Raw genomic sequence first — 26,268 nt, forward strand, 5'->3', positions numbered from 1 at the left:
CTTTTTAATCAAGACTTGTGACTGAATTTTGCACAAAACAATGAAACCGTTGTCCGTATAATGAATGTCATGTATATCACAAAGCTTAAACTCGATGGATTTCTTGTCGCTTTCATGCACTTTGTTCTTTTCTGCAGAATAAAACCTAATACAATATCCACATGAAACTGCGAATTCGTCTTTAGATGAACCTATTCTGGTCAAACCTTGAAAACTTTCGGCGAATTTTTTCACTGTCAGAAATTTTCCCGTGGTTCCATACACCGCAATCTCACCGCTCTTGGTTGTTATGACGATTCTTCCATCACCCAGCACAGAAATACCCGAGCATACAAAATGTTCGCTCGATGGCGCTTCGTGTTCTTCTTCCTTCCATTTCTCAGTCAGAATCTTAATGCTCTCTTCCATGTCCAAATCATCTTCCATCTGTTCCACAAACGACCGGATACTGAGTTCAGAGGTGGTGGAAACGGACGAGAAGCGATGTGGGGCGCTGTCGTCTGGATCTCTGGACTCGCCACTGGATACAGACTGGCGCTTCCCGTCATCCGCTGGATCTTCGAACACACAGAATGCCATGTGACAAGAGCTCTTCGATCCTTCGTCAAAAACTAGCTCCGCATAAACAATGTCCATCTTTATTCTTGTGCACTGCCTCTTCGTGTCTGTGTGCTTTGTGCCGTGGTTTATAGTGCGTGAATTTGAACACGGAAGATATGTCGAGATATAGACACAGTGTTTATGTCCTTGTTTGCACAAGTGAGATATGAAGACGGACGCCTTTTGATGAAAATTGTCGTCTTAGGGTTTTCAAGTGCGAAAATGGTACAAAGAAATCTCAAGTATACTATTCTTCATAATTCGTCATTGTATGTAAATATGGTATAAATCTTGCTCTTTAGGTGAAAGAAGGTAGGTAGGGATGGTGACTATCATATTTAACCTGGTTGAGAGAGAGCAAAGAAGCCCCCCCCCCCCCCCCCCCAACATACTTAAAGGAAATACTAGTATACTATTTATCTTATATTTAAAAACATACAAATCATTTTAAATGAACAAACCCCACCACAATTTTTCAAGTGTGAAAAAAATATAATGGAAAGATGTCGTAACAGTCCATATACAGATCTTATTTTAAAACAAGGAGACGATGGGAGGCAATACCCCCCCCCCCCCCCCCCCCCCCCCAATATCACACACATTGACAACTTGGCCATTAATTTTCCGGCTTTTTACCTATTTTAACCTTTCAGATATTTTGGGGTTAAGTCTGTCCCGCCTCTTTCAAAAACGAAGCTTCGCGTCTACAGGTATTATTTCACACACTGAATTACTTCCTGCTCAAGCATGAAATAAAATAATTTCCTTTCAAAAATACATATTTCATCATGCCTTCTACAGATATTAATAAAAAAAATTTCATCAGTTACACCTACTGATGTATTTTTTTTGCTTTAAAGATCTACTGAATTGAATTCATCTTTACATATGTTTTATGGCACAGGACTGATAGTAATGCCATTCATAATTTAGGTAACATCCCTTTTGCAAAAGATGAACTGCAGCGTGTTGCTAGTAATGCTAAGGAAAAAACTTTCTTACATATATATTCTCATTTATTAATGCTAGATCTCTTTTGCTGCATGATTTTAAATATTCTTCCTTTACATGTACCATGCACTTTAGAAGTACAATAGAAGGAAACCAATACAGATTAAAGTATCATTTTAATCAATGACATGTACAAATAGATCCATCATAAAAAAAGACTGTACAACAAGTAGTATACTGTATACTGCTGCAGCTGCTACCACTCTAGCACAAAGAGGGGTAACTCTAACATCCACAAACAATAGAGAAAATCCTCATCTCCTTGCAAAATTCTAAGTATCCCTTTAGGAGAACACATTGACATTAAAAGATGATTCTTCACTTGTAAACCATGAAATGATGTCCATGATCATGAATACAGTCACACATTCACACACTATCAGTATCTTGCATTCGCTGGGACACCTGCTCAGTTTTCTATCACACCTTCTGTGGAACACCTGTAGAACACCTGGTTTATCTCCTGCCTCGCCCCCGCCCCCTCCCTCCTCTGGTTCCTCGCCCCCTCCCTCCTCTGCCACGACCGCCTCTCATACCTGGGAAATAAAATGAATTTTTAATCACAGTCACAAGTCAGTATAAAAAGTGATGTTGAAACGTGGGAGATATATAGGTTTTGGATAAATGCTGAGCAAAGATTGAAGCAGTTTTGGTAAATTTAAAATAATTGTACATGTATAATCTTCTTTTTTTTTTTTTTTTTTTTTAAAGTGAATAGCTTGCTCAATAATTAATCATAACCATGAACTTGTCATAAAAAATTTCTTAATATTTCTCCTTTTTGCTGGTTTTTGACATTAATTTTTTTCTCAAATCCGACATTTTGGCCAAAAAAATTGCAGTACAAGTCTGTACAACCCTGCATAAAATATGCGATTCAACTTCATTTCGATCAATCTATCTGATACCAACATGAACAAATTTTCCAAACCCACTAGTTATAAAACCTGCTATCAAAATACGTACATTTCTGTCTGTGACAAATTACAACTTATTCATTTGGTCAGTGTTACACATACAAAATCATGTCTTTCACAGATTTATTTGTCTGATAATCTCAATTACTGGGTTTCTGAAAGTTATGCAGCTTTAAATGAGCGATACAAAAAAATGAAATGTGCATCTTGAAGATCTGTTTAATTCCTTTTGGTATAGACTAATTAAAAATTAGTTTATTTCGGCCAGTCAAAATTCAAAGTACACTTACCACCCTCTCTGCCCTTCTTCTGTTTGGCTTTTGGTGTGTCATCAATCAGTAAGGTGTCCAATGGTAAACTGTCTGGTAAGATGTAGTATCTGATGTTGTTCCCTCGTATACTCAGAGTATCAACCTGTACTGGGTCTTTGTTTTTTATGGTCATTTTGACTGCTTTTAGATGGGTATTCATACATACATCCACACCTTCAAACAAAAAAATAATAAAAAACATTATTTACTGAGCATTTCATTTTAAAAACAAGAGGCCCATGGGCCACATCGCTCACCTGAACAGCAGTTCCTTGTAACATTACATTTCGTAGCATATGCTTTTTCTATTTTAAACATTGAACCCCTTTCTGGGGACCCAGTTATGGTCCGAGGTTTATGGTTGGCTTGAACAACATAAATAGTAACATAGGAATTAAAATGTGTAGCACTGTGGTGGGACCGCACGTACACAACCTGAAAAAGAAGAGAAGAGTTCCACTTCAAGAGGAATAACTCTCAGACTATACAGAACATCAAGAAAGATAACTCTTGGTTCCACTACATTAGAGTTTACACAATTTGAGGATCCTTGCAAAGTAATCTCACAAACTGTAGCATTATAGTTCTTGAGAAAAACTTTTTAAAAACATTTTCAATATATCTTTCTATGTTAAACTTTGAACCCCTCTTGGGGCCACAGTATTAGTCCAGTGCTTAAGTTTTAATTATTTGGAATCTACATTATTTAAGGATGCTTGCATAGTTATCTCACAAGCTGAAGCATTATAGTTCCCTAGAAAAAGATTTTTCAACATTTTCCCTCTATATTTCTATGCTAATTTAAACTTAGAACACCTCTTGGGGCCCCAGTATTAGATTGAAGTCACGGCTTTTTTAATTTTGAATCTACACTATTTGAGGGTGCTTACGTAGTTATCTGACAAATTGATGCATTGTAGTTCTCGAAAAGAAGATTTTTAAACATTTTCCATATATACCGGTACTTCTACATTTAACTTTAAACCCATCTTGGGTCCCTAGTATTAGCCCAAGGGTCACTATTTTAAAACTGTCGAACCTTCATTATCCAAGGTTGTATGCATGATAGTAATCTCACAAATTGAAGCATTGTAGTTCTCGAGAAGAAGATTTTTTAACATGTTACCTTTATATTTCTATAATAAACTTTGACCCCATCTTGGGGCCCCAGTATTGGTCTGGGGTCACGATTTTACCAATTCGGAATCTACATAAGCGAAGGATGCATGCATAGAAATTCCACAAACTAAAACATTGTAGTTCTTGAGAAGAAAATTTTGAAACTTTTCCTTTATGTTTTTTAAAATGTTTAAATTTTGAATTCCTCTTGGTGCCCATCAATTGTCCGGGAGTTACAATTTTTTTAATCTACATTATTTAAGGATGTACATGTATGCATAGTAATATCCAAAACAGTTGCACTATAGTTCTTGAGAAGAAGATTTTAAAACATTTTCCTATATATGTTAAAATTTAAACCCTACTGGGGCCCCAATTTTTGTCCGGGGGTCACGATTTTTACAATCTTCACTATATATACAACCTTTTGTGTATGTATTGGCATTTTTGGTGAAGTGGTTCTTGAGAAGAAAATTTTTAAACATTTTTCATATGTAGTTCTATGTTAAACTTTGAACCCCGCCTGGGGCCCCAGTTTTGGTCTGAGGGTCAGGATTTTTACAATTTAGAATCTTCATTATACATACAAGCTTTTGTGTAAATATTGGCATTTCTGGAGCAGTGGTTCTTGAGAAGAAGATTTTTTAAACATTTTCCTATGTATTTCTATGTTAAACTATGAACCCCACCTGGGGCCCCAGTTTTGGTCCGAGGGTCACAATTTTTTATAATTTAGAATCTTCACTATATATACAAGCTTTTGTGTAAATATTGGCATTTCTGGTGCAGTGGTTCTTGAGAAGAAGATTTTTGAAACATTTTCCTATGTATTTCTATGTTAAACTTTGAACCCCGCCTGGGGCCCCAGTTTTGATCCGAGGGTCACGATTTTTACAACTTAGAATCTTCACTATATATACAAGCTTTTGTGTAAATCTTGGCATTTCTGGTGCAGTGGTTCTTGAGAAGAAGATTTTTTAAACATTTTCCTATGTATTTCTATGTTAAACTTTGAACCCCGCCTGGGGCCCCAGTTTTGGTCCGAGGGTCACGATTTTTAAAATTTAGAATCTTCACTAAATATACAAGTTTTTTGTGTAAATATTGGCATTTCTGGAGCAGTGGTTCTTGAGAAGAAGATTTTTTAAACATTTTCCTATGTATTTCTATGTTAAACTTTGAACCCCGCCTGGAGCCCCAGTTTTGGTCCGAGGGTCACGATTTTTACAATTTAGAATCTTCACTATATATACAAGTTTTTTGTGTAAGTATTGGCATTTCTGGTGCAGTGGTTCTTGAGAAGAAGATTTTTTAAACATTTTCCTATGTATTTCTATGTTAAACTATGAACCCCACCTGGGGCCCCAGTTTTGGTCCGAGGGTCACAATTTTTATAATTTAGAATCTTCACTATATATACAAGCTTTTGTGTAAATATTGGCATTTCTGGTGCAGTGGTTCTTGAGAAGAAGATTTTTTAAACATTTTCCTATGTATTTCTATGTTAAACTTTGAACCCGGCCTGGGGCCCCAGTTTTGGTCCGAGGGTCACGATTTTTAAAATTTAGAATCTTCACTAAATATACAAGTTTTTTGTGTAAATATTGGCATTTCTGGAGCAGTGGTTCTTGAGAAGAAGATTTTTTAAACATTTTCCTATGTATTTCTATGTTAAACTTTGAACCCCGCCTGGAGCCCCAGTTTTGGTCCGAGGGTCACGATTTTTACAATTTAGAATCTTCACTATATATACAAGTTTTTTGTGTAAGTATTGGCATTTCTGGTGCAGTGGTTCTTGAGAAGAAGATTTTTTAAACATTTTCCTATGTATTTCTATGTTAAACTATGAACCCCACCTGGGGCCCCAGTTTTGGTCCGAGGGTCACAATTTTTATAATTTAGAATCTTCACTATATATACAAGCTTTTGTGTAAATATTGGCATTTCTGGTGCAGTGGTTCTTGAGAAGAAGATTTTTGAAACATTTTCCTATGTATTTCTATGTTAAACTTTGAACCCCGCCTGGGGCCCCAGTATTGGTCCGAGGGTCACGATTTTTACAATTTAGAATCTTCACTAAATATACAAGTTTTTTGTGTAAATATTGGCATTTCTTGTGCAGTGGTTCTTGAGAAGAAGATTTTTTAAACATTTTCCTATGTATTTCTATGTTAAACTTTGAACCCCGCCTGGAGCCCCTAGTTTTGGTCCGAGGGTCACGATTTTTACAATTTAGAATCTTCACTATATATACAAGTTTTTTGTGTAAGTATTCGCATTTCTGGTGCAGTGGTTCTTGAGAAGAAGATTTTTTAAACATTTTCCATATGTAGTTCTATGTTAAACTTTGAACCCCGCCTGGGGCCCCAGTTTTGGTCCGAGGGTCACGATTTTAACAATTTAGAATCTTCACTATATATACAAGCTTTTGTGTAAATATTGGCATTTCTGGTGCAGTGGTTCTTGAGAAGAAGATTTTTAAAGACATGCACCCTATACTTACTGTTTCGCAATTATCTCCCTTTTGAAAAGGGCTGTGCCCTTTATTTTAACAATTTATAATCCCCTTTCCATAAGGATGCTTTGTACCAAATTTGGTTAAATTTGGCCCAGTGGTTTTTGAGAAGAAGTTGAAAATGTGAAAAGTTTACAGACGGACGGACAGACAGACGGACGGACGGACGGACGACGGACAACGGGTGATCAGAAAAGCTCACTTGAACCTTCGGTTCAGGTGAGCTAAAAAACTTCTGGTAAAATAATCAAGAGAAACAATATTTTTTATGTCAATTGAAATTGAGTACTAAATATATTTTCACTTAATTATAAATTTACACACAGACTATAAGTCAAGGCCTAAAAAAAGTAGTGTTTTTAGGGTAACCAGACCTAACCAATCCTACCATTTTTTACAATTGTGATTTTTATATTATTTCTAATAAAAACCCATTATTAAATATGACACCAACAAACAATCTTAGGATTCATGCAGAAAAAAATATGATAAAATAAAAAAGATTCCCTACCTACCTAACCTAATTTTTTTATCAGTGTAACCCTAAACACACATTTTTTTAATAGGCCAAATCACAGGCCACTCAACTTTTTTTTTAAAATATTAACCAACAAGGAATAATATCAAGTGGATAATGTATTACCATAATTTTGAAAACTTGCAATTGACTTGCAGATTTATTGATGGTAACAAAAATATGGTTAACATTCATGACTCCAAATCAAGGTGACATTACATACCAATTTACTGGCTATGAGGTTGATAGCAAGTTTACTGTCCCCAAAAATAGCAACTATTTCATGAAGCGTATTCGAGGGAAAAAGTTGCTGTCTAGGGGGACAATAAACTTGCTATCATCCAAAAAGTCCCTACATATGAATATATATTATACTGAAGAAAACTCTATTTGTCAGTGATGCAGATTTTATTGATGGGTAAATAAATGAAGAATTGTACGACTTTGAATTTAACAAAGCAAGTTGGATTACATCAGAAGGTTCCTAGATTAACAAGAATAGAATTCCAGGGTCCCCCGCCGGTCAAGCAGTATACTAGTATACTGTATATTGGAATATTTTCAAACATTCAGGGCTGTTCCAGAATTAAATGTGTGGGGAGGTTGGGGGGAACATTTTTTTACCCCCACCACCCATTTTTTTTTTCTATTTTTCCTGTCGCAAATATATCCAAAATACTACAATCTAAAAGAACTTGACCAAAGTATTAGCGGTATAAACATTTGGTATAAATTTAATAAAAATCCGTCAAAATTTGTAGGCATGAGAGCGCTTACAAGGTCACAAAGTCCCATAACTCCAACAAAAAGTATCGACCAATGCTAATTTTCGAACTTGACCAAGATAATAGTGGTATAAACATTTGGTATAAATTTAATGAAAATCCGTCAAAATTTGTAGGCATGAGAGCGCTTCCAAAAAAGTGTGATAAATCCGTCACAAAGTTCCATAACTCCAACAAAAAGTACCAACCAATGCTGATTTTTGAACTTGACCAAGGTAATACTAGTATAAACATTTGGTATAAATTTAATGAAAATCCGTCAAAATTTGTAGGTATGAGAGCGCTTACAAGGTCAATTTTTGGATAAAACGGAGTCTTTATTGTGGTCAAAGTCCCATAACTCCAACAAAAAGTATCGACCAATGCTGATTTTCGAACTTGACTAAGGTAATACTAGTATAAACATTTGGTATAAATTTAATGAAAATCCGTCAAAATTTGTAGGTATGAGAGTGCTTACAAGGTCAATTTTTGGATAAAACAGAGTCATTATTGCGGTCAAAGTCCCATAACTCCAACAAAAAGTATCGACCAATGCTAATTTTCGAACTTGACCAAGATAATAGTGGTATAAACATTTGGTATAAATTTAATGAAAATCCGTCAAAATTTGTAGGTATGAGAGCGCTTACAAGGTCAATTTTTGGATAAAACAGAGTCATTATTGTGATCAAAGTCCTATTACTCCAACAAAAAGTATCGACCAATGCTGATTTTCGAACTTGACCAAAGTATTAGTGGTATAAACATTTGGTATAACTTCAATGAAAATCGGTCAAAATTTGTAGGCATGAGAGCGCTTACAAAAAAGTGTGACGGACGGACACACGGACGCACGGACGGACGCCCGGCATTTCTATGTCCCCGCACCGCGTTGCAGCGGGGGACAAAAATGAGGGAAATCAAATGAATAAAGTTCTAGAACATTATCCATTACATACAAAACAGTCTTCAAAATTAAGCAGTAACCCGATGACCGAGGCTTGTAAAATCGGGATCGGGCTACCAAATATTATTTTCGCACATTCCCGATGGGCTAGAACATTATTTCCGGCGGTCATTGAAATTATGACACCATTTTTAAAATATAAGGAAGGTGCTATCCCGGGTAAAAAAAAACCCATCAAAAGGACCGCTCTAACAGAAAAAGAAAAGGTTAGGTGGAAGAAGAGGTATGAAGAAAAACTTCAACGGAAATTTCAGCGAGCTTAGCTGGTGGAAGAAGGAAAACGTTGTAAACTGGTGTGATTCATGATCATAGTGATGCTGGAATAGTCACCCCATCAGTAAATCCAGGAGAGTAGGTATTCATCTTTTACCTTTTTTATGTTTAACACATTGTTTAGAGATTTACTTACACTTCAGAAAAAGTTGACAACCTTTGTTTTTATATATATAGGATGAAAGTGATGATGAAGAACTGGAAAAGAGTATGACTATGAGGATTCTGAAGAATCTGACAATGAAATGACAGGGCTAGAAGTTGAGAGTTTGAGCTATTGTAGTGCAGTGCTAACTTTCAATGCATTACTAAATAAAAAGTCATTTTTTGTCAAGTTATTTTTATTGTTCTTGATTTGGGCTAATAAAATTTTGTTTGGGCTACCAGATTTTGTAACCACACTTGCCCTATGGGCTTGTAGTAATAAAAGTTAAGTGCAAAGACTGCAAATAGCCTAGCTAATAATCAAGACAAGTAATGAAAATGAATAAAATATTGTGATACATTGCAATACATATGTATATATCACAATATTGAAAAAGTTTTTTTAATCTGAATAACAGGCACTATAAATAATTTATTGCTTCTGCTTTGTGTCAGGCAATATAATTTTTCCCACTTGGGCGAATAAAATCAGTCTGTCGCTCACTTTCAGTGGAAACTAGTACATTGTTTACCTGTTACAGTTCCATGCACCTGTGTCCCATTCTTGAGCTCAATGGTCACTGTTTCATGGCTAAGTTTCATCAAAAATCTGCAAAATGAAATAAAACAAATCATGCATTTAAGAAGTACTGGCAATGATTTATGTATTGCTTATTGAATTTAAGTGTCAACACACATCCAAGGTCTATCTATCAGAGAAGGAGAGTATTTGTAAACAAGTTCATATTACTATATAAAAGTGCATCCATGGATAGATATCATAGACAAGTGCCGATTCTTCTTCAGAGGGGCATAAGGTACATTGAAAAATCAGACTTCAGGATAGTAAAACTGTGATTGCCAAAATATCAAATTCATGAAAATAAATAAAAATCTAGATAACATGTATACAAAAACGTATCAATTGATGCTTGACGGACGATTGAACTACGTATTCATCAATGTATTTTGGATCGCTGCCCTAAAACAGCAGGCTGACAATAATATCTATACAATTTAACTTCTTCGTCAAGATAAACCGAAGTGTCATCACTCTCAATATACCACACACTGTCATAAATTCTCTGAACATCATCTTTGTTTACAATTTTGCCGGCAAATACATTTCCTCGACATCGGGGACAAACGTAAAGTATGAACAGAATATGCAATGCAAAGTCAAGATCATAGTTTCTAGATACTAAATTCTTAGTTCTGAGCAGAATCATACCTTATAAGTTTCATGATTACTGCGGATTGAACAATCCACGAGACAAAAATTCAGAGATGGCGGTTTTCGTTCCAAGAACGCTACGTCAATGTTAATTGGACGCTTGAAATGTTGGCACACACTAAAGGAAGAAACCGTTGACGTGTGCCGTCAGACATTCACGAAATACTTTCATGGATATTTTAAAGAGATATCGAGTACAGATAGAATCAGTAATACATTGTAGTCTTAGTTCATGTAGAAATGAATTTCATTTGGCATTCCCTTAACTCTTACATGCATTACATTGTTTAGATAATAATTATATCAATTTAAATATTCCTGTTCATGAGTTTCTTGACTTCAGGGAACGATGAATACATTATTTATTGTTGTACCTGTAGTGCAAGAATGTAAAGTTTTTCATTGTATTAATATTGGTTCTGGGGGATAATTCAAACTCATTAAAATTGACATAGTAAAATTTCCAACAGCAGACTTCAGACCCCCCCCCCTTCCACGCAAACCTATTTACCCCTAACAAAATTATCCTTCGGAATCCCCCTTATTTATCAGTTTATGGATGGTATTGGTTCAGAGATGGATGTAAAATTAAATGTGATGTAAACAGTAATCATTGCTTCTTACGGCGTTTTATACAGAATATATATTGAGTATAGCGATCATGTTGCCGATATATTACGGGTTAATTAAAGGGACCTAGACACGATTTGAGATGAAAATTTGAAGATGAGGGAATAAGATGGCGCAAATGCCCATTCGATTTAGTAGTGAATTACAATTTTGAATTTATTTTTCCCCAATTAAATCTATTCGAATATATTATAATAAAACTTTGCAAAAGCAAAATTTCTTACCATAGTCGGTTTTTAATATATTTAACAAAAAATAAGAAAAAAAAATTGTCGGAAATTTTGGTGGTATCGAACCCGTAACATAAAAACCCTAGATATATAAGGTTAGCTTATGCCAGGTGTGTTACAACGCACTTTGAAATTTTTTTTTCAAAGAGCGTTAATTTTGGGACCAAGTCAACGCACTTTGAAAAAAACAAACATTTTTTTTCAAAGTGCGTTGATATCGTCGATATTAACGCACTTTGAAAAAGAAATTGTTCATGGTTTAGTCAAAATAATTAATACTTTTATATACAATAAATTATTGTTTTAACCTTGTGTAGCTTAATTTGAAAAAGAACCCGTTGCATTCTCAGCTAGCTTGATAAACAGTTTGTAGATGAGAATTTTTTTCTCATAAGACAATATCGTCAATTTACACACAAAGAACAATTTGGGAGATTTGAATTATCCAAATATGACATCAATTTCATCGCTGAGCAACTGCATTTTTCTATTTTGAGTACGCAACAAATTTACATCTAACTGGTATATTGAGCTATGCAAGAACGAATGTGATTTGTATAAAATGATATATTGATAATGGAGATCAATGTATAACATATTTCAACTGGCGTATTGCATGTGCTTGTAAACAAACATAATATGATAAAAGGATACATTAGTTATGTTTATCAAAATCAATATGATGTTTTAGAAGATCAGTGCGAGAAACAAACCCCGCATCCTAATGCTCATTTTAAGTTTATAATAATTTAATGTTTGTTAATGTAATTTCTTTTTATTTGAAGTGATTTATTTGATAAGAAAACAAAAACATAATGTTGAAACTCGTATAGATTCTTTAACACGCCAATGGAGAAATTATTGTTTTGCCAGTTCGTTTTTTCAATATCACTCCATGTACTTAATTTACAACATAGCATATTTCTTTTTCCACTTTAAAGCGTTTTAGTTGCTGAATATCATATGTTTTGGAAGGAAAAATGAGGGGTAGGAGTCCTTATTCCTGTAATCAAGTAAATGCATGATGAACTGGTGATTGACCGGTATCTTTGGATAACCCCCACCCCACCCCAACCCCATCCCCGTTCTCAAATACGGTATATTAAAGATTCACCAGTGTATACAAATCTTCATACTATCAACAAATTAGAAATTCAACTCCAGAATTGTGATTTATACATTTTTTTCAAAGCGCGTTAAGAGTGTCGATACTAAAAAATGTTGATGTACCATCTTAACGCACTTTGAAGAAATTTTTCAAAGTGGGTTAACTTGGTCCAAAATTTAACGCACTTTGAAAAAAAATTTCAAAGTGCGTTGATTTGGTCCCAAATTTGATGCACTTAGAAAAATTTTTTCAAAGTGCGTAATTTTTTCAAAGTGCGTTGCCACACAGGTGCTCTAACCACTGAGCCATTTCAGACACAACAAAGTGGGCTTTTTAAATATTATGTGTGACTAAGGCCACGAACCACCGGACTTGTATTATTTTTTCAAAACGTTCAATTGTTGGGATACAAAATGATATTCTTTAAGTATAGTGGGTCATCTCTCCACGTTCTTGTTGATTGAAATTGGTTTGTTTTCCAATAGACCTTAATTAGACTATGAGAAAAATATGGAGCACAGACCCACTATATAAAAGAAAATGCCTTGAAGTTCTAAAAAATGACAGTATGTGCAGGTTTTGATACGCACACGCCTGTTTGAGTCAACATATTCCAAGTATTGAACATACCTATAGGTTAAAAATCAATGATTCGTTAAATATATATTGTTTTCAATGATTTAAAAAAAAACCCATCAAATTTATTGATACTTTAATTTTTCAGTAGCAAGTTTTCAGTATGGGCATTTTACACGCCTTATCCACCCATCTTCTTTATTTTATTTTTTATTTTTTGGTATAAAATGGTTAACTCGAGTATTTAATTTAATTGATTCACCAAAATTTGAATGTAAGAAGTCAAGTTACAAGCGAGACACGGAGGAAAGAAGTCGTGGCTACGTAAACAAAGATCGAGTGATAACGAATAAATTCAAATGACGTATTGTTGGGTCTCAAGGGGTTGCATACTTAAAAGAAATGAAAATCACATGAATATGTCAATATTATTCTGATAATCTGATATTTAACCGAGCAATTGCTGATAATTATACGTCGGGGCATTATTAAATCTATCAGTAAGCAAAAATTACATGTATTACCTCATAATATTGATGCATAATATAATAATTCCTTATTTCTATAAATGTATTATACGTATACACGTAGGTTGTTACTTTTTATAGCCTGGGTCTCACCAGGCTATAAAAAATAACAACCTACGTGTATATAATACATTGATATGCCACATTGAACACAATGGGTGAAAAAAGAGAAAAAGCACACCGTTTAGATCATATTTAATGTTATTTTCACGCTAAAATTCACGTTAAAAGTACTAGCTCAATGACCAACTTTCCATGCCAATAGCCGAATATTAATCGGAATATTCCTCAAAGTTTTACATTTTGTCTAAGACTTGCTTTATTCAGAAATTATAACATATGATACATTGTAACATGTATCTGGAGAGTAAAACATTAAATAAGGAATAGTTTTATACTAAATATAAATAACCATAAAAATTTTATTGATAAAAGTTTTCATTGGTTTATTCCGTATTTTCTATTTTTAATATTCTACCCATTTTCAGGCATCAATAGTAAATTTTGAAAAAATGATCAAAGAAAATTCTTTAAATATTCATTATAATTATATTGACTTAATTGAAATTATCTGAGGTCATTGACCAAATTGAGAGATAGTTTAATTTGAGTCTGATTTTTTAAGATTTTTTTTTTAGCATGTCAACTAGTTTCTGATATACTTGGAATTATTGAATTTTAAAAATAATAGTTTTAAAAAATTAACGTCTTACATCTATATACTATTGCTAATTTAAAGCTGCTTGGTCCGATTTTATATCAAATTTTATGCACGCTTTTAAACGATGGCTATGCTTAGTATATGAATAATAATAGACATTGGAGTAGTTTTACCCGTCAATTATGCCAAATTTCAATTAAGAAAAATACGTACAATATTTGCCAACAAAACAAACGACATTAAAAGGTACCGCGTTATTTCGCCTCGTGTTGATTTCACCCCTGACGACGAGACGGGTATGGTTGTATTACGAATTTGACATCGCTTTAAATAAAGATCAAAATGATCAGACAAATTACAATTAAACGTGTACGTTTTGTTCGCTAATATTTCCAAAGTCTGCTTTCTTTACAATCGATGCATAGCATGCGGGTTGAATAACCCCAATCATTCGGGGGACAAAACCAAGCGGTTTCCTTTTCTAAACATTCCCATGATGCAATTTGGTTTGTTTTTTCGTTTGCCCAAAGAGAAATTATTATTATCTACTTTGAATATTTCTAACTTTGAAAGGAGACGGATTCTGCTTGTGTAAATAGGAGAAAGTCTATAACTTTCTAAGATAAATGATTTGTATGAAAAAAAAAATTGATACTGTAATTACAAAAAAATCGGACCAAGCAGCTTTAAATGATCCAGAAATTTCACAGCGATAAATGCAAAGGAAAAATTTTATTATAATTTCCCCGTTTTCTTTTGAATCTTCCGTAACAGTTGACATTGCGTATAATGCGCATAAACAATACATGTAATTGTCACTAAGGTACATCTTGAAATATGCCATTGTATAAACAGACATATGTTTCAGGTTCTCAGACAGCATTCAAGTTGTGCAATTTTTGTGAGAATAAAATTTCAGTAACCTTTTGTCTTATACTCTGTATGAAAGATAACTCTTATCCAATACTGCTTAAAAAGGAAGAAAGAAATCATCGAGTTATCGCCGATGAGTACATGTATATCAATTTTATTGTTTTATTAACCAAAGAAAAAAAAACAGCAATGCAAACAATAACAAATAAATAAATGTTTGCATGTATATTCAACAACAGTGTTATCGTCTGCCGATACCATTTTTTCAGCCTTTGTTGTCTTGACAACCTCGAGTCGCATCCAGCGATATCGGCCCTAGAAATCCTGGTACTATCTTGGAAAGAGGAAAGGCAAGGAACGTTTTTTTCGCCTTTCCCAAAATCGGAAGATTTTGTCTTTAGTTTAGAGGTGGATTGCGCTGGATTGGAATGTGGACATGTTACGGTCAGGGGTGACCGACGATTGGGTTCTATTTATAGAAAAGTGAGTTGTCACGTGACAAAAAGATATAGAATAAAAAGTCCCAAAATTTGAAGGTAGCTCGCAATATTACTTCTAGAAGAGGAAAAATCCTTGTTTTCTAATTGTCTGGTGTGATAAGCTGCAAAGAAAAGAAAGGCTAATGAACAAACAATTTTAAAAATAAGAGCAATTACGAAAGAAAACCAATCAGATTTTGTGACTGCCGTATATGATTGTCGATCAATTAGTCACTAATAAATAGAAACAAGTTGCTGTCCTTTAAAAAAGGACTGCAAGACGTGGACCATTTGCATGTGTTTCCAACGAAAACGTGAAAGCCTTAAAATTATCACAGATTCCACCGACTCTAGCCCCCTGCTTTTAACTACTAAATTTGTACTTTGTATTATGTACACTGTATATATATATCGCATAGCCCCCTAACTCCGTCACTTTCGGGAAACTCCTCGCCGTTTGAAATCAAGTACGATTATGACGTCATTTTTGACATGTCAAAAATCTTTAATCAATGTCAACAATTTGCAACGGTTAAATTTAAGAATGTGTCAAAAAATAACAGAATTAAGCCTTGTTCATTTTATGCACCATTAATTGTGTGAAATCAGCTAAAACTTTTTCACGGGTTCACTAAAATATCGATATTTCTGACATGCGGGCCTATTCGATCATTTACGGTGGTCAGTCATTTTTAGAGAGGTCAAGATGAAACATTTCACATGTAATACATTTTTGATTGAGGTAAATAATACTTTTTTTTTAGTTCGCAATAGCCTTTATGCACTACTATTGATGATAACGTCAAATCGCTCATGCCGATACTTTTGCCTTATATACAGGGTATAGATATATCCGGTATATCGCTATTTAGAATATGCTATTTAGAATATGCTACATTTCTAAAAATGTAATAAATAAATAATATAATAAGTAATATATTAATTAATGATATAAAATATTTGAAATATGTAAGGACATAAATCAAACGGCATCCATACATTCTGAAAAGGCCATTGTGATTGTTGTTACATGGACCCATTTTTTATTCTGGCGATCATTTCATTTCGATGAAATTAAAGACAATTTAATTTGCATGAACCGTTTTTACTTATTATAACTTGGCCTAGATACAAATGGAGTTTTAACTAAATTGTTAATGTGTCTTCATTCCCTGCCATATCATATAGCATGTGGGTGACGGAGTTTGGTTCATAAGATATGATAAGCACGCGTTGTAAACGTCGTATTCAGAGGGCTTATTTGAATAAAAATAAAAATATTTTTGCTAATAATTTTATAAATTATATTGTTTCAGATTATATTTAGTGATTGCAAATGATAAAAACCACAAAAAATAATTTACAGAGAAACGCGGGAGGTTTTCTGCTTATGGTGACGGAGTTTGGGTACTCGGGGATATAGTTGACTTTAAATCTCAGAATTTTTAAAAGGGTTCATACTTCTAAAATAATATATATCATGATCTATATTAATGAAGATTGCATGTATAGTATTAGGCATTCGGCGAATTCTACTATTTGCGCACACATTACGCTTCGCACTACTTTGTTAATTATGCAGTGACAGCTTTGTGATTTTGATGCATTTTTCTTGAGATTTAAACTTTTATACAACCATCTATTATGTACAGTCACATAATTATTCAATCATACTTAAATACTTAAATAATTTTAATCGGGAAGTACTCGATCTAGCCTCGCCTTCTATAAAAGTAAAGTTCAGCTACGTGTGTATTCGGAAAACAACAAAACATTGCAAATTATGCTATTTGATGCATGCTGTAGTTTCGGCATAACATTACCTTATTTCATAATACTGACAGTTTATATCACATGCCAATCATTTCTTTAAAAGAAATACTTTGTTTCTGTAATGTTTATGGACAACTTTACAATTACAGCGCCTTTGAACTTACATGTGCATATGGCATGGAATCCCGATCCCGATTCAGATAAACCTGTGCTAGCCTGGTTCCCTGAGCTACCCATTACGCACAGGAACCAGGCTAGCTCATGCGCAGACTGAATTTTCCCCATAGCATCCGGTTTAACCTCGCTTATATATTTTCTGCGTGGACCTCAGGGTCCACGCAATAAACATTTGCCCAACTTTAAGCCCTTTTTACATAATCAGTAAATATTTAACTTGTAGCCTGCATCAAGTGATGTGGGAACGACATAGTCGAGATAATTATATTGATCCGTTTGATAAAATATTATTTAAAATCAATTTTCACATGTTATTTATCGAATTAATTACTTTGTCCTTCAAAATAAGATTAATCATCATTGATAATAATAAACTGCTTTTACTTACCGCACCACTTTTCATCGGAGTCATCAAAACAGTCGCTGACTCTATCGCACACACGTGACATAGGCAGGCAATCATATTTGTTCCCGCCACATTTGAAATTTCCAGCACATGGGTCTTTGGTGGAGGAATCTATAATTATTGTGAATAAATAAATATTACTTGATAAAAAAGCTTACAAATCTTATAAGCTTGAGACTGATTTTATGAATAATATATGACATTGTATATTAATTAAATATAAAAAATATCTAATTACCGGAAAGCTTCCATTTTATTCCTAGTCTCCAAATTTCTGAAGCAGAAGAAAAAAAAAGTTTTCATGAACTATGAACTAATGTTTGAAATAAATGCAATATACAAATATTACAATATAATCTGTCAACGACATATACATGCATTATATGTTACATGTATGAGATGTCGTTTTGCCACGTGCAATTATCAGGCGTACATTCATGAACGAATCAAAACAGAAGTTTCAAGTCTAGTAGAAAATTGGTAGTTTCAACATGCAAATATCCAAAAATATATACATACGATCAAATTGACACGAGGTATCTGGACTCTCGTCCGAATTATCTCCACAGTGGTCTACATTGTCACACCTCAAGGATTTGTCGATACACCACAGGTTCTTACACAGGTAATCACCTCTCCTCGGACACCCATCTACAAATTAAATAAATATAACATAAGATAGAATATAAATCAGCGCTCTCCGACTGATCATCAAATTAAAGATAATTTAACGTGCGAGTAGTGTTCGATTAAGTAAAAGGAAATATTATATTTCAAATTAAATTTATCATAATTCTTTTTCTAAAATAAAAACAAAATATATTATACAGCTCACCGTCTGTGACATTATCAACAGCCGTGAATATGAAGTTGAGTCTGTCCTCGCGTGAGATCGCTCCCCTCAGCCTGATGTATAATCCGGGCCCTGAACTAAACCACTGACCAATCGTCATGTTGGTCGCGGAGTACCTCCCCAACAACTCGCCTCTGGAAGTCGTGCCGCTTATAACCTCCAAACTGTTGTCTGGATACTCGGCCCATCCTAAATAAAACAGAACAGTTTTTGAATTCTTAAAGTTAACTTTACAGTATTATGCGAACGGTATGTGGTAAAAGTGTAGCAGTCCAGGGCTCAGTTATCAAGAATTGCCACTTCAATGATTGATCCACTCCTTCATTTCAAAATTATAAAAAGCCCCTTTACATGTTAAGTTTATTATCTTGATTACAAAGTTCATAGGTAGTACCTTGGCCAAACACGATTTCTGTTAATCTCAACAGGATGCCGTCTGGATTTTTCTTGGCTGGTTTTCTGATGATCCAGATACAGTCAAACATAGCGGGTAATCCTGGAGTTAGGTAATCCAGATTAAGAATCCCTCCAGATGAGTGTTCTATTATTTTGCTACAGTCTGGAAATCGCAGAGAGGAAAATGTCAAAATGTGTCAAGAAATGAATTAGCTTGTAGAATTGTAAAATAAACAGCATCCATGTTGTATGAAGTTATAAAAAAATCCCTATATATTGTGATGTATTAAGCGTACTAACTAGTGCTAGGCATTGTATTCCACTGCCCACTAGAGACAAATTGGTAGCTAGCTTTCCATCCAACGGGGTGGCAGCACCGATGTTTGGAACTTCCAGTATTGAAAACGAGGATGATCGTGCTCGATTTGGAAACTAGCACCGGGCGCTCGTGCCGTGTGTATACTTTTGATGGCGAAGTTGTTCGTGGTCCATCATAAACCTTTAAGAATATCAAAGTGATAAAAATTATAGTTATTTTTTCATAAAAATTCTAAAAACTTTTACAAAAATGTAAGAATGACGTTAATTCGCATGCATATTGCTTCATTTGCATATAATGTGTTACGTTTTGAAATTCTAACGAATTTGGCCATCAATTAACAACTAATTCTGTATGAATACTACCATTAAGGAATACAACGACTATAGATTAAAAAGAATAAGAATATAATTAGAGAACGGTTTGTTTAGAGGGTATACGATTATTACCAATTATCAAGACTTGGTATTCCGTTATGCAATTTCTCAAAGACAAAAAGGTATAAACATCACATAGGCTGTCTTTTATTGGTAAAAACACAGTTTTTAACAAGGCCGGTTATGACAAGGAAGATTAAGCTAATCCTTTATCACCAATCAGCGAATCAAGCACTCCCGTGGAAGCTAACACCTGCCGGCACGTGCATTAAGTGCCTACCTGTGGTCTCAATTGAATTATCAAAACCAATGTTATTAACTAAAATCTGCAGAACAAGAACTAGGAGTGGGTTCGCTTTGATGGCGTCTCTGCCTGCAGCGAAATAGAGACCACTGCATGCAATCCTCATCGACATAAATAGCTATATCCGCCACACAAATGTCATTTCTAGGACAACCATTAAAAAAATTGTTCATTAATGTTTATACCTGAAGAGTGCTGACGGACGCCAAATCCCAGTCGTCAAATATAATCCGGATTTTGCCGTACGGATCTAGGTTGGTTATTATGTACGTGAACGTTTCGTCGTTCAGAGCGTAGCGGTCGGGAAAATTCGGTGATGATATTTCCCCTCTGTCTCCTCCAAACATTGAGGAGGACACGGTTCCTCGGATTTGCTGAACTTTTTCTGTTAAGAAAAATGAATTATACATTATAATATTTTAGATATTTGCAGTGAGTTGTTTGAAAAAAGAGCGAAGACGTGTAATTCAAGAATAGAAATTATAGCTACAACTATTACAACGCAAATTTATTTTACCATAGCGAAAACGCAGTAAAGACACTTTAAAATGTATGGTAACAAGTACTGCTCCAATGAATATGCATGACTTTTTGTAATATTCTTAAATTTCGATATCGCATTGTAAAAATTTCTTTTCTGGTAACATCTTATAATGAGTAAAAAGTACGTACCAACAACCTCATACTTGACCCGGAAGCGCTTGCCAGTAGTTCCGGTTCCATTGGAGATACAGTGACGTATTTTGACATTAGAAGAAATGGAAATGTATTCTTCCTCGCTGCCAGCGTGAAAATTCCTGAGATTTTTGGAGTGATAAGGCTGGTCAACCTCGTGGATTTGGAGATGATCACAACTGAAAGGAATAAAAAATATACTTATCACTGGCAAGTTAATTGGCAATGATGCCCTGAAATCATTTTTCAATGTAATAACCAGTTTTTCAAGAAATATTGGTATCAACTAAAGCATCGATACATCGTTGGTGAAGACTGGTAAATGCATGTATAATTTTATAAGACATATATACGCTATGCATCAGATAACTTCTATAAAGGAAAAAAAAAGAAATGTATCAATAGCAATTAAATAGGCTTACCCCGGAATGCATAGATTTCTGTGCTTAGACTTTTGGACAGCAGGACAATTTGGGAAGTTTACGTCCATTAGTGTGATCTTTACTTTGCAGGTACTACAGCCTCTTATTTCTACATTGCACGAATGCCCGAGGTAAAAGTCCGAGGTGTAGTTGTCGGGATAATCGTATGATGTCACATACCCGAAGTCGCCTTTCTCAACAGAGAACTTGACCGTTTCATGATTTTGAAAACAAGATGTAGTTCCTACAGAAAAGAAATAAAGCTAGATTATAATCTTAGATAAATGTACGCATAATCAGGGACGTACGTTATGTTAATATGCGTAAATAAAGTGCAGCATGTATAATAATTCACAATATTTAAAACCCCCAAAATCCTAAATTAAAAATAAATCACATCTTCACGACTGAATTAAAGTTTATCTTTGAAGAAGGGTATTCAACTTACCCCTATCCATGCCGACCTGAAGGCAAGCCGCTGATGTTATTAGAAATGAAGTTAACAGCCAACCTGGAGTAAATAAAGTAGATAAAACAGATTGTTAGTGAATATCATATGGAAGTTTTTTAAGCGAGATAGTGACAACTGGCTATATGTCTTCCAGTTAATTGGGAGTCTATATCGCGATGTCTTGGGAACTTTACAAAGTTCATGTGCAGCTCGTTTATAATCGAGTTCGGAAACATCAACATTACAAGAAAATTTATGTAAGTCAAGTTTTCTCTTTTGACGTTTATTGCAATTCAAAATCTTGATACGATAAACAAATAACATGAAAAATAAATCAGAACCATGATTGATTTTTTTTTTAAATATTTGGTGTGTTCGTGTTTTCAAAAATATTTTGTTGATTATGTTTAGAAATTAAGATCTTGGGTTTTCACTATTACTTTGTTTAAACAATCTAAAGGAGCTGAACTAAAATATATGCGCAGTATTAATATAAAGCAACACGCGCTTGGGAGCTCACAAATCTTGCAGAGATATCAAACTAAAACAATATTTATCTTTTTAAAAACATTCCTGGAAAAAAGCTAATAAAAACATGTCAGGTTTCATCCATGCGGCGTGACGCGCAAAGTACACTTCAACATTATACATAGTGAAATAAAACGACCGTAAAAACAGAGTGTTAATCGAAGTAGTCATTCCTCCGTAAGATAATCACTTCCAATTCCTTCCCTTTCATAGATACATGGAGGATTTTTAGCTGTTATAACAACAGTGAAATCTTTGATAAAGAAAAGTAGAAACCAAGCTTGATGATTCTGAAATCCATTTAACACATATATACAAATATCATCTGCGTTTCAAAGAAATTCCATGAAAACAATTCCTCTAGAATTTCTGAGTTTCTACCATCATTCAACCCACTGACATAATTTCTCCATTGTTTTTTGTTTCACTAAATTAAATATATCAGATAAAAAGTTATTTATATTTTATTTTCAAAACATATAACTGAAGAGAACTTTTAAAACAGTTCTCTTAATGTTAGATGACAACGAATTTCAAGTCAAAGGAAAATAAAAATAAAATGCTATTTCATCCATTAAACCCGTCATAATAATGTTGCGAACTAGGAACTTGAATAGAACAACTTTCTTTTTAAAGATAATTACGTGTACATCGTTTAGAAATTCTTGATTGCTTTGGTTTAATACGACCGTTATATAATTATATGCATATTCGATAACACAAAAATTGTCAAATGATTGAAAAACACATTTCTTAAATAGTAAAGTCTAAAAATAACCCTTTAGTTACCTGTTGAATGAAAACGATCGTTCTTCAATATAATTTCCATCCTGAATGGCATATAGAGTTTCCTACGGGTGATTTCACTTGGTCAGCTAATTAAGATGTTTTGAATACATGTCACCGAGGAATAAACTGTGAAAAATAAAAAAAAAAAGCCTCAACCTCAGATAATTCAATTCTTAAATAAGATTTCTATACGAGTACAGCCATGAAGCTTTTAAAAGAGAAAACATTTGGAATCGGGTATGGAAAGCAACTGACGTGGAAAAAAAAATTTCAGTTGATTCACAGCGGGGGAAAATAACCCATCATTCACCGGGCCAAACCACGTGATTGGTCATTGAGATACCTTGAATGCTAATCGCCATTGACATTTGGTAAGATTACATCTTATGAAATAAAACAAAGTATCTTCCCGTGATTTGTACTTTTAATCTATGAAAACAACAGCTGTTCTAAAGGGAAGACTTAAACGCCGACGAAACGGCATGAGACAAAAGACTCGGAAAAACATTACTAGCGGAAACACGTTCGTTCAGAAAGAAATTAAGAAAATAAAAATATCAATCCCCTCCTTCGCTTATTAACCTAACAACGCTAAAATAGATCAATTTTACGCCTGCTTCCCACTGCATAGTGAGCATAGCATTCAATCTATTGCAAGGGCGAACAGACAAAGTTATATATCAGCTTGCTTCATTTCTTGGTCGGTAGATATATGGCAGTGTTTGACTATCCATGTCAAGTTTATTTCGTAGGTTTTTTGCGCCTTCTTCAGTAGCCCTTAGATTCTTGATAGCTTCTCCAGAAGGAATACTTGGCTAATTACATGCATCATCAAAGTTGTATTACACTGGGAAGCCGTGTCTATTATAATGAGTTTATAGTATGCCATAAAATCTTTAATAGTTCAAAACAAATGCGATGCGTCGATATCCTTTTATTTTCTCGATCGACGCATCTTATGTAACGTGGTACATGTATCAACTTTGCAAACATTAGCAGTGGGGGACAAATAATGTCAACGCGCGATTTGTGAAAGAGAAATTCAAATATTTAAATATTTAGCAAAAATAGGCCATGAATCTGACAAAAGATATTAGGTACTGTTATGTAAGTCGATGCATGTGATGAAAATCAATGATAACTGTTTACAGTTTCTGGTCACAGTTTGGTTAAAATTATTGAATTCGTTAGAAATGAATAGGAACTATCCATTAAATAGAACAAGTTCAATATAATTCTATATAAAATTTTAGTTTGGGTGTATAAACATTGATATTATTTGCCGCTGGTCTGGTGGTGGGGCCGCGGCTAATTATGCGCAAAATTCCGTGTAGAAAGGGATTAAAAAGCCGATAATGATCTGTGAAATGACCAAGCATGTAGGCCGGGCGTCCGATCGGGGGACACTTCGAGCTGTGCTAATCCTTTTACCTCTTTGTCCACCCCATTGGCATTTTGTCGCCCCATAAGACGATCTGGCACAAATTGCCACTCGCGTCTTTTCACATCTGCTAGTAAAGGTGTATTCCGCCAAAATGAGCGAACAAAAGGTTCGCTATTTGTTGAATGCTTCTGAATACTAGTAAGGGAGGGGAAGGGTAAAAAGTAAATGCTTAAGGTTAATTTTTCCCTACTAGACTCCGCTATCTTAAGTATTGTCGAAACAATTTATCACCTAATCCAATTCTGGAAAGACGTGAGTTTACCCGAAGTGTATATAAAACAACTACTATTCTAATGATAGCGAGCACGTTTGTATAAACAAGAGTCTTCTTTAAAAATGACAGCAAAGTTTTCAGTAGAGGGGTTATCTGATTAGAAATAATCTAAGATTAAAAAGATATGTTCCTTCTTTACTCAAACATCTACATTTGTATATCTAATCAGTGCGTAGTGCTCCTTTTGCTCTTTTAAAAGTTAAAGTTATCTGAAGGATGTCAAACAATAGAAAGTTCCCGTATATTGTTTATGGTAAACGAGAAATTCGTTGATAATTTTTACTTTTCAAAGCCGATACAAGAAACGTAAAATATTGTAGAACAAAAATCGAATTCTACTATATCAAAGGAAACCCACGCTTCACATCGGATAAGATATTCCAGAATGATGAGTTATTTTAGATTTATATTTGAATTCACTATCGTAACGCCAATGCAAAATACCGTGATTAATTTCGACGAAAATTTTCAGTGAAACAGATTTAAAAGGAGGGTTAAAATTTCGGTGCAACAAAGGAGGAATAAAAAGAGAAATATTTAGAGATGACTAATAGTTTTTAATCCAATGAACATGCCACATGAGTAAATATTTCTTAGATTAACAAAACAGCATTTTATTTGTCTTATCAGAGACCTAGAAGTGGCACTTTAAGATGAAAAGTCTGCGACACGACCCAACATTCGATTAGCTGATGAAACAGATAGAGTCGACAAGTTTGGGTTTTTTTTTTAGTTTGAGGACGGCCAAAATATCCCTTAACAACTAAAACACGTTAAGAGAACCCAACTCCCGTGCCATTTGCAATATTTGTTTTTTTTCTTTCGATAAAAAAAAAATATAGAGACAACGTAATCATATCATTATTAGGGAGAATGGGTGGAAGGGAGTGAAATATTTCAAAGAATAACGGTACATGATTGTGTGTGTTATATTTGTCATTAAAAGCGAAAAGGTCTTGATACATTGGTGTGAGAGGTATCGATTCAAGCAAAGCTTTACATATAATTAATTGTAATTATGGTCAGTACGATAAATCAATTCACAGACTACTCTATAAAAATCGAAATTCAAACAAAATTATTTCTCTTTTGAATAAAGTTTTGAGTTAGAAAAATAAAGAAATCTAAGAACAAATTCTGGAGTTTCAATTTCGCTTCAAAATACCAGATAGAAGAAATAAAAACACGATCTTCCATGCAGTAGTTAATAAAAATCATTATCTTACCTTAAAGACTGACGGACGTCCAGATTAATCTATATAATGATCCAGAAAAGAGAAGCACTTATCCCGGCCACAACACGGCAAGATTGACTGAATATCGAACATATGTATATTTATATACCAGGGGCCAAACACCACCGCTCAGACACAGTACATTAGTACACTAAATGAAGGCGGTACTATGGGACTCGATTAATCTGACCACGAAAAGCTGCCAGACCGCCCTAAGTACTTGTGAGTAGTAAACACTTTTATACAGTCGGATCAGAGCTGCTGAGAGGATAATTGACAAATTCCTAGCTTAAAAAAGCCGCTATCTTGTTAATTTTACACCGAGACAATTAAGTTGGGATGTCGACTGTTTTGCTGCCACAGATGTCAAGGCATACCCTCCTTAA

The 26,268-nt window shown here is 34.3% G+C and overlaps 1 protein-coding gene across 2 annotated transcripts; it reads right to left on the minus strand.

Annotated features, from left to right (window-relative positions):
- Positions 1-1,710: 1,710 nt before the first annotated feature.
- On the minus strand, positions 1,711-26,268 carry LOC128189812 (suppressor of tumorigenicity 14 protein homolog). 2 transcript variants are annotated; one of them, XM_052861577.1, is made up of 16 exons: positions 25,874-26,023; positions 22,930-23,055; positions 21,610-21,672; positions 21,162-21,405; positions 20,737-20,918; positions 20,250-20,449; positions 19,365-19,563; positions 19,063-19,227; positions 18,651-18,857; positions 18,335-18,466; positions 18,054-18,089; positions 17,798-17,926; positions 15,269-15,449; positions 9,675-9,751; positions 2,819-3,013; positions 1,711-2,147 (listed from the first exon to the last, which is right to left on the minus strand). In XM_052861577.1, exons 2-16 carry the CDS (start codon positions 22,979-22,981, stop codon positions 2,068-2,070), a joined length of 2,142 nt encoding a protein of 713 aa, XP_052717537.1. In that variant the 5' UTR covers positions 22,982-23,055; positions 25,874-26,023; the 3' UTR covers positions 1,711-2,067. The 2 variants fall into 2 exon arrangements, with proteins under 2 accessions (XP_052717537.1, XP_052717536.1); XM_052861576.1 differs by lacking the exons at positions 1,711-2,147; positions 2,819-3,013; positions 9,675-9,751 and having other exon boundaries at positions 15,080-15,581; positions 25,874-26,268.

This window comes from Crassostrea angulata, chromosome 6, assembly GCF_025612915.1.
Source record: "Crassostrea angulata isolate pt1a10 chromosome 6, ASM2561291v2, whole genome shotgun sequence".
NCBI classification, from domain to species: Eukaryota; Metazoa; Mollusca; class Bivalvia; order Ostreida; family Ostreidae; genus Magallana; species Magallana angulata.

Bases quoted from the DNA above. Each gene is read 5' to 3' on its own strand.
- LOC128189812 (XM_052861577.1), bottom strand. From the start codon at position 22,981: ATGCCATTCAGGATGGAAATTATATTGAAGAACGATCGTTTTCATTCA. The intron at 19,564-20,249 runs GTATAAACATTA...ATATTCTTAAAG, and splicing joins CGTCCGTCAGCACTCTTCAG to GTTTATGATGGACCACGAAC. The intron at 3,014-9,674 runs GTAAACAATGTA...TTTTGTTTGAAG, and splicing joins GGTGCATGGAACTGTAACAG to GTGTGGATGTATGTATGAAT.